The sequence below is a fragment of the Aptenodytes forsteri genome, unplaced genomic scaffold, assembly GCF_000699145.1.
Source record: "Aptenodytes forsteri isolate BGI_AS27 unplaced genomic scaffold, ASM69914v1 Scaffold120, whole genome shotgun sequence".
Classification (NCBI taxonomy): domain Eukaryota; kingdom Metazoa; phylum Chordata; class Aves; order Sphenisciformes; family Spheniscidae; genus Aptenodytes; species Aptenodytes forsteri.
This window is the reverse complement of record NW_008795938.1, coordinates 2,310,915-2,320,827: the sequence shown is the minus strand read 5'-3', so window position 1 is coordinate 2,320,827 and position 9,913 is coordinate 2,310,915. Positions and strand designations below refer to the sequence as shown.

Below are 9,913 nucleotides of genomic sequence, written 5' to 3'. Positions count from 1 at the left end.
ATGTCGGAGATTTTGTGCGAGTGGCTGAACGAGGAGGTGAAGCTCTCCCGGAGCGTGGGTGAGTGGGGGCCCCGCTGCGTCGGGAGGGGGCGGAGGGTCGGGGGGCAGCTGGCTTGCCTGCCGGCGCAGGGGGCTGCCGCAGGGTCAGGCCTTTGTCCCGCCGAGGGATTTAGGGGCTTCCCTGGGGCCAGCTCCCGCTGACCGACCGATGAACCCTCCCGCTTCCTCGCGTCCAGATACCTCCTCAGGTACATTTTTAATCTTCGTGCGCGAGACGGTGATTTTCGAGGTAAAGTTAATTTTCCTCAAGGCGCAAGCGCTCTCAGGAGATATGAGGAGCTCAAGCTTCAACTGCTAATAAGGACTCCAGAGGATAAATATATTTTAATACGTTTGCAAAGCAGTGCTTTGTTTTGAATGGCGGGTGTTGTGCTGGCTTTGGAGAAGCATTGTTCTGCAAGGAGGGAGCAACTTTCTATGGATGAGAAGCGCATTAGATATAGCTTTGTTTTCATTTGCATTTTTTACAGAAAATTTAGTAATTATCATTTATAGATATTGCCACAATCTTAATGACAATTATGACAATGTTTACTTTTTAGCACTGAAAATGAGAATGAAATGACTAGCTAAAGCTTATGTTGCAAAATAACTACACTGAAAGCAGATTTCTTTGTGACTTGAAAACTAGTTACTACTAGATCAACCTCCTAAAATTCCTCTGAATTATTTAATAAAGTTTGGACTTAATTTTGTTATAAAAATAATAATGAGTTGTATTAAGATTAATGTATGAATTCTTTTAATTATCTTAATTTTTTTTTTTAAACAAACAATAAAAAAATGAACTTAGTTCCAGGATCATTTTCAGAAGAATTTTCTACTGGCTACCTCCTAGGAGAACTTCTACACAAATACGGTCTTCAGGATGACTTTAATCAATTTTCACAGAGCAGGTTAGTACATATGGATTAACATCTCTTACAGAAATTAGACAAAGTATTTATTTTTCAGTTAGGATTTGCTAATGCAGAGTGGGAAAGATAGCTAGAACTTACCAAGATTTGATACATTTATCAGTAAGTCGAAAGATACTTGTAATTGACGCGCACGGATTAGCTTCGTATTTCCAGAGAGATTGATCATACTACTTGAAGAAAATTATGCATTTTGATTGTAAATACGATAGGAGCAGGTTAGACCAAAAGTTCAACAAGACCTTCAAGGATGTGTCTAAGATTGGAGATATTGACACTGTCCGCACGAGCTGTGTAGATTCAGAAATCCAGAGGAGTGGTGTGGTGGTGACCATTACATCTTCACTAAAATGAAAATGGTGGAGATGCATTGTGAGGCTCTGAGTGAAGCCCTGGCAGGAGGTTGTATGAGCATTTATAAGTTTACAAGTAAACTGGTATAATATTCACAATGAAGAACAACAGAAAAACAGGAAGTTGAAAAATCTTGTGCAGATCTGTGAGCCTTGGTATGTTGATGATGCAGTTCATGGGGTTACTTGGCTTATGCTCCATTTTGGCAGACCTTGGTGTACATGTATATCAAGTGTGCCAGGCTGTACATCCTATTCCTGTTTCTTCTGAACCTCTTTTTTATGTTCGTTGCCCTTCTTATTTATACCCTTTCCTACCCAAGTCCCACCAACTTGTAGGAGAGCAGCTTGAGCACAGCTAATGAAGGCAGCCAACAAACACAGCAGTTTTGCACAGCAGTTTTTGGGCTCTGCTTCTAGGACTTCTAGATCTCTCAGGAATTTCTGGGATCATTGGAGAACCCCTGGTAACTCTTCGAGGAACTTTAGAGTGCCTGCTGCTGCTGGGAAAGGATAGCTTCAGGAGGCTTTTACTTCTAGCAAGCTCTAGCAGCTTCTAACAAGTTTGTTCAACTCTTCCTGATAAAAGGGTGCTTTGAGCTCTTGTCTCCAGCTGACTTCTTAGGGAGGCACAATTAGTGAAGATGCACTTCAGCAGGTGCGAGAAGAGGTTAGAAACTCTGCTGAGACAGTGTATGCATGCTCAGCAAAGGTGGTGATGCATGACAGTCCATGATCCCCAGTACCCACTGGAGCAACTACTCAGAATGTCAGAGGCCTCAACTCAGATTGCTCTCCCGAGGAAGGAGGCAATTCTCCATGTCTCAGGCTGTAGGGAATGCCCAGAGTCTTTACTTAGCCTTGGGCAGGGGGAGGTGGTGGCTTTGCCTGCAGAGGTGTGTGTGCACATGGAGGATCTGAGTCACCAAGTCAAGCTGCTGCAGAAGGAGGTGAGTAGACTGTTCATCATCACAGATGATGAAAAGGAGATAGATTGGATCTTCTCTGAAACACTGCAGATACAGGAACCTGAACCCCCAGCTGTGCTGAGGGAGAGGCAGGCAGAATCTGTGCTTGTTGGGTTGGAAGAGGAGATGACTGGCAGCTTGTGACTTCTGGCAACAGGAGGAACGTTCCTGCTCCACCTGCTGATCTGCAGCTGCAGAACAGGTTCATTGCCTTGGTGGTAGATGAGAGAGTGGTGGCTCTGTGCAACAAAGCATCTGAGCTGGTGAAGTCTGAACCACACAGGAGCACCAGCAAGAAAAGGTGAGTGATAGCAGTGGGAGACTTTCTCCTGCAGGAGATGGAGGTGCCCATTGGCTGAACTCACGTGCTAGCCAGGGAGGTTTGCTGCTTGCTGGGGTTCGGGTCCAGCACTGCAGAGGCTCATCCAGCCCTTGCACGGCTGCTCTTCTATGTGGACACCAAGGGTACTACCAGAGAGCATATCAAGAGTGGCTCTGGAGGCAAAAGTCAAAGGCCTGGGGGCCCAGGTGTTTTTTTCCTCAATTCTGCTGGTAAGGTGGAAGGGCTTGATGTGGAGTGGACAGATTTTACAAGTCAACAAGTGGCTATGCAGCTGCTGTCAACAGCAGGGATTTGTTTTTCGCAGTCGTGGGATCCTCTTTGAAGATGGAGGACTGCTAGGAAGAGATGGGATCCAAGTTGGGCAAAAGCATCTTTGCTAACAGGCTGGCAAACCTGGTGAGGATAGCTTTAAACTAGGAATGAGGGGGAAGAAGATGATTACTCTTAAACAAGTGAGGAAGTGATGGCCTAGACTGTCAAGCAAGAGGAGGAGGGTGATGTGAATAAGAGGGGCAAAACAGTGCAGAAGGCTGTCCACCCCAAATATATGTACACAGTTAAGGAATTGTTGAGAAGACAGCATTATGGGAGAAGCATTCACACTTTTTCTGGTAAATCAACACAACTGCCTGCCTCTCTGAAGTGCCTGTATACTACTAATGCATGCAGCATGGGGAACAAACAGGAGGAATTAGAGGCCTGTGTGCAGTTGCAGGACTATGGTATCATTGGAATCACAGAGAGGTGGTGGGATAGCTCACACAACTGGAGTGCTGCCGTGGCTGGATGGACAGGCTGGGAAGGTGAGGAGGAGGAGTTGCCCTTTATGTGAGAGAGCAGAGAAAATGCACGGAGCTCTGCCTTGGGATGGATGATGACCAGTTATGGTCTTATGGGTTCAGATTAGAGGAAAGACCAAACTGGGTGATGCTGTGGTGACTGTTTGCCACAGATCACTTGAACAGGAAGAAGTACGTAAGGTTTTCTTGAGACAACTGGAAGAATTCTCATTTTCACAGACCTTGGTCTGAATAGGAAACTTTAACCAAGTTGGTATCCGCTGGAAGAGAAACACCACCAGGCACAAGCAATCCAGGAGGTTACTGGAGTGCATTGATGATAACTTCCTGAGAAATGTGATTGAGGAGCTGAAGAGGGGAGGTGTTCTACTAAACCTAGTACGTACAAACAAGGGAGGTCAGATGTAGCATTGACTGCAGTGACCATGAGATGGTGGAGTTCATGATCTTGAGAGGAGTGAACAAGCTGAATAGCAGCATCACAACCCTAGACTTCAGGAGAGCAGACTTTGGCTTGTTCAGGGGTCTGCTTGGAAGAATCCTATGTAAAATGGTCCTGGAGAGAAGAGGGGTCCAAGACAGCTGATTGATTATTTATTTATTTATTTTCTTCCAAGGATCATCTCCTCCAAGAATAATCCATCTCAATGTGAATAAAACTAAACAAAGGCAGCAGGAGGCATGAATGGAAGAGTAAGGTGCTACTGACAAAACTCAAACATAAAAAGGAAGAATACAAGATGTGGAAGCAGGGTCAGGCGACCCAGGAGGAGCACAGAGACACTGAGTATGCAGGGATGGCTTTAGGAAAGCCAGTGCCCATTAGGAGTCAAAACTGGTGAGGGACATGGAGGGCAACCAGAAGGGCTTTTACAGGTATGTCCACAGCAAAAGGAAGACTAGAGAAAACATGAGCCTACTGCTGACTGGGGTACAGGACCCAGTGAAAAAAAAAGGTCAGTGCTTACATTGAAGAAAACACTACTTGTGCTCCTGAATTTTTTAGCATTCTTCCCAGGGCTTTGAAATTTCTTTTGTTTGACCTCAGACTTTTTGTTGCGACATCGTTTGTACCCATGTGAAAGAGCAGGAATGGGTAGTAGTCTGAAGGTTGTATTAGGCTCTTCAGTCTTGTGGTCATGTCCCTAATTCGGGCCCCAGGGAGGCAGCAAACTTTCCTGAAAAGAGGGTCTGGTCTGCAAACGGATGCTTCTGTTCCGCACAGGAGGGAATCACCAACGACCACTGTTTCTTCTCAGCGCTGGTCTTAAGGCAGGTTTTGTTGTGAGGGGTTGGTCTCTCTGACCTTGGCAAGACTGCTTGCGCAGGTTCCTCCTCTATCTCATTATGTGCTTCACCCACCATACCCAGGGCCTTGTACCTATTCTGTAAGGGTATCTTAGAGGGTAGGGAGGGGTTTCTCTTACCACTCCATGCTGTAACCTTCTTCCACCCCTCCTTATCCCTTGTGACGCTGCCTTCCTCCTGGCAGAAAGCAGATCCAGGACCTGCCTCCATAGTGGCCATGCTGAGTTGGCTCCCATGCATCATAGATGGCAGAATATGGCTCAATTGATCAGTCTCCCTCTCAGACTCTCGAATTCTGCCATGCAAAAGGCTGAGGTACTTAATGCCTTCTCTGTGTTGGTCTACTCTACTAGTAAAACTCACACTCAGAAATTCCAAGCCCCTGAGACTAGCAGGAAAGTCTGCAGCCAGAAAGATTTACCCTTGGTGGAGGAGGATCAGCTTAAGGAACATTTAAATGAACTGGAAATACACAAGTCCATGGGACATGATGGCATATACCCACCCGTGCTGAGGGAGCTGGCAGATGTCATTGCTAAGCCACTCTCAGTAATCTTTGAAAAGTCCTAGTGATTGGGGAAGATTCCTAGGACTAGAAGAATGCAACTGCCACTCCTCTCTTCAAGGAAAGCAAGAAGGGGGAATTGGGGATGTACAAGCCAGTCAGCCTCACCTCAGTCCCTAGGAACTGATGGAAGAAATAAGCATGGAAACCATTTCCAAGTATATGGTTTATATAAAACCTGCTCTGCTTTTAAGTTTTCTCCAGACTTAAAATACATATAGCAACAAAGGCTAGTAGTTTTTCAGCAGCTGCTGTTTTACTCATTTGATCAGTACAGATTGCAGACTGCATTGCAGTCTAGGTATCAACTTAGACTAATTTCCCCCCCCAGGAAACCTACTTATAATTGTGTTGAGCTTCGTGCCACAGTGGTTTGGTTCCTTCTGTTGCACGTCTCTCCATATATTTATGCTACACTCCAGCCTGCAATAACCATATGCTGAGTAATACGAAGAAGAAAAAACAAAGGGGAAAGAGTATCTAAGAGGAAGTCAGTATCGATGTAGTAGATTCCTTCCAAGGACAAGAAGATGATTGGGAGTTGTCAGCATGGATTTATGAAGGGGAAATCATGCCTGACTAACCTGACAACCTTCTACAATGCGGTGGCGGGCTCAGTGGTTGAGAGAAGATCAGCGTATGCTGTTTACATTGACTTTTGACACTGTCTTCCTTAGCATCCTCATAGACAAACTGATGAAGTACGGACTAGGTAAGTGGACAGTGGTGGACTGAAAACTGGCTGAACTGCCAGGCTCAAGGGGTTGTGATCAGCAGTGTGAAGTGCAGCTGACAGTCAGTCATTAGTGGTGTAGCCCAAGCGATGATTCTGAGACCAATACTGTTTAACATCTTCATTAACGACCTGCATGATTAAGACAGAGTGCACCCTCAGCAAGTTTGCAGACGATATAGAACTGGAAGGAGTGGTTGATACACCAGAAGGTTGTGCTGCCCTTCAGAGGGACCTTGATGGGCTGGAGAAAAGGGCTGACAGGAATCTCATGAAGTTCAGCAAAGGAAAATGCTTCTGGTGAGGAAAACCCCATGCCTTCAGTACCAGCTGGGGGCCGACTGTCTTGAAAGCAGCTTTGCAGAGAAGGGCCTGGAGGAGAACAAGTTGACCATGAGCCAGCAATGTGCCCTTGCAGCAAAGAAGGCCAACAGTATCCTGGACCACATTAAGAAGATGTGGCACTGGTGAGACCACATCTGGAGTGCTGTGTCCAGTTCAGGACTCCCCAGTGCAAGAAAGACACGGATATATTGGAGCAGGCCCAGAGAAAGACCCTGACGATTACTAAGGTCTGGGAGTATCTGGCATGTGAGAGGGAGGAGGACTGTATGTGGTGTTCTTTACCACAGTACTCTACAACTTTGTAAAGATAATTTGATGTTTTCACCTTTCTTCATTATTTTCTCTGCTAATAATTACTGATACTGAACTTTTGACAACTGTTGAGAATTGAGGCAATGTCTTCTCAATACCAAGATATTTTTTCTGCACAATAAATCAATTATTACTGTGTAATAGTCATTGTATGGTCCTGGAATCCTGCAGGAACCTTTACCTGCCTAATCTTACTTAATATCTATAAAGTTATACTTTTATAACTTGGAGTGTGCTATTAAGGTAAAGCATATTATTCATGTATCATTTGGTAAGCTGGCATCACTTTAATATGTTTTAGCACAGCCCAAGGCAAGATCATACCTGTTGGGGTGGTGGTGAGAGAAATGTAGATTCCTTTTTTAGGATAGGCAACTGTAATCTAGAAGGCGCTAACAGAAAAGAATGTGGGGTTATTGCGACTAACTAGTCAAGGCCTACTTAACTATATTAGCTGCTTATGTTGCACAGTTCTTGGACATATAAGCATGGGAATAATAATTGAGAAAGTGATAGTATTTTGAAAGGAATACTACTGGAAAACTTTTTCCAGTTTGGCTGTCCATATTTGAAAAATAAAATATTGTAGTTTTCCCTGAACTCTTACAATGATCTTGAAATAAGATTTAAAACATTTTTGTATTATGAGGCAAGGTTAAGAAATTCCATCTGATCTGATTACAGAACAAAAAGTTAAGAGGTAATATCACCAGAGCTTCTCAATGCATGTGAGGTGATTTCTGACAGTAGGGCTCACCTTAACCTTGACTCAGTGGCAGAAAAACGTTCAATAGTTGTAAGCTGCAGTTATATATAATTGAGTAAGAAATAAGGCATGGACTATTATAGTGAAAATAATGAGCTCCTGGACTGTTTCATCTAGGAATAAGGTGAATACTGTGTTACCAGAAGATCTTAAGTTAAAATTGGACATATTTGTAGAATTATGCTATAGCTCGGCTGACCTCAAAAGCTTGTTGGTTCATGTGAAGGAACTATTGTGAACTCAGGTGATAAAGCAGTATAGAAAGCATGATGTTCTGACTCAGGTTGAAGTTATGGATTTGTTGGATGAAATTTGATGTGTTAATTGTGATACAGTGATGCTTTATTGTTACAGGGTTTTGGCATGTGTATCTATTGATCTTGAGTGCTTCCACAGGAGAATCTACATATCAAGAGAAACATTAATCTGCAATCCACTATTTCAGTTTTGAATGTAAATTGCTCATTGAGACTTTATTTTCAACACTACTCCAACCCGTGTGTCCATTTCTTTTTATTGGAGAAGAAATATGACAAAGTGTTCAGAGGATTAATAGATTATATAGACTTTTTTTATAATTTCCTATATTTTGGCTGGTTAGAGCTCAAGTGGATTGATACAGTTAATATAGAAACTTCATTCTAATCCTTTGTACTTTTTGTGGATGGTATACAATTAGCTGTAATTGGGGGTAAGCTTTTGCTGTCAGATGCACTTTGTGTGTGCATGTATCAAGATTTATATAACCCAATATGTTTTCTATTTTTTCCAAAAGTTATGCCTAGTAGACCAATGCAGTTACATGTACTGCACCATAAAACCTAAGCCAAAGTGTGTATCACTTTACTTTAAGGAAGTCCCCTGTGTTCTTTTCCCCTCCTATCTTGCAATGAGATAAATGTCATGACCATGCTTATTGCAGCAAGTTGGAATTGAAAATATGTTTATGTTCTGATTTTTTTTGTTGTTGTTTTTAATCATATAGGGTTGCAAACGCAAAACTTAACAATTTTTCTCGCCTGGAGCCCACGCTTCACCTCCTTGGTGTACAGTTCAATGAGAATGTGGCCCAAGACATCATGACAGGACAGCATGGGGCTGCAGCAAAGCTTTTATATGAATTGTATATTGCTTTAGAAAAAAAGAGAAAGGCAAAGCTCACTGGAGTAGCCATGGAAGCAATGAGACCTGCAGCAACTGCAAAGCTTAAGTCTATTGAAAGTGTTTTGTATCGAGAGGTAACTAACTATGCCTAGTTTGTATAAATATATAGGAAAAAAGATAGCATATGTACATGTACCTTTCAAGCATGTTGCATGCTTCCCCTTGCCACTTTTTAAATCTCCTATTCAAAACCCAATACTTATATGGAAAAGAAGCAGTCCTTTGTTGTCTTATACATAGACAGTGGGATTACACAGTTTATCTGTGACTCATGAGGATATTGATCATCTGTGTTTTGTGTTCCTTTGTTTTGGCTCATTCTGTGTTACCTGCTCTGCTTTTAAGTTTTCTCCAGACTTAAAATACATATAGCAACAAAGGCTAGTAGTTTTTCAGCAGCTGCTGTTTTACTCATTTGATCAGTACAGATTGCAGACTGCATTGCAGTCTAGGTATCAACTTAGACTAATTTCCCCCCCCAGGAAACCTACTTATAATTGTGTTGAGCTTCGTGCCACAGTGGTTTGGTTCCTTCTGTTGCACGTCTCTCCATATATTTATGCTACACTCCAGCCTGCAATAACCATATGCTGAGTAATACGAAGAAGAAAAAACAAAGGGGAAAGAGTATCTAAGAGGAAGTCAGTATCGATGTAGTAGATTCTGTTAAGGATGTTCTTCTTGTCTTCATCAGTAATGCTTAGCATGTGCAGACCATAATTTGTTATCAGGATGAGCAATCTTTAAGAAGCTATATATCGTGAATCAAATTCAGCTGGGTGAAATTTCAAATTTTTTTCTGGCACACTTCCTGAAAAATAGTCTACAAGCAGAAAGTTTACCAACAAGTGCAAGAATAATACCAGTCAAAACATCCCTTCACCTATAGAGGGATAGCTTAAAGAAGATAAAGCAACTGAGAGTACCTCATGTCAATAGATAGGTTCAGAATGGCATTTGATTTGTAGAATAGTTGAGGTAGGAAGAGGTGTCTGGAGGTCACTTAATCTACCCTCCCTGCGTTAAGCAAAGTCAACTAGAGCAGGTGGCTCAGGACCTTGTTCTGTTGGGTTTTGAATATCTCCAAAGATGGAGACTTCACAGCCTGTCTGGGAAAATTGTTTATCACAGTTTCAGTAATGTTTTTTCTTATGTTTGAGTTGAATTTTCTGTATTTCAGTTTGAATATGGTGGGAGATGTGGTGGTCGGAGGCCGTCTTGGGCTTAGTGACCATGAAATGATAGAATTCTTGATTCTTGGTGAAGTAAGGAAGGGGGC

General features: G+C 42.8%; 1 protein-coding gene across 1 annotated transcript in view; it reads left to right on the top strand.

The window, feature by feature from the left end:
* SPEF2 (sperm flagellar 2) overlaps positions 1–9,913 on the top strand; it is a 94,775-nt gene continuing 84,862 nt past the window's right edge. Inside the window, exons 1-3 of the mRNA XM_009285176.1 lie at positions 1–58; positions 854–956; positions 8,456–8,693. Coding sequence (XP_009283451.1) covers positions 1–58; positions 854–956; positions 8,456–8,693 — 399 coding nt within the window. The remainder of the gene's footprint in view (positions 59–853; positions 957–8,455; positions 8,694–9,913) is intronic.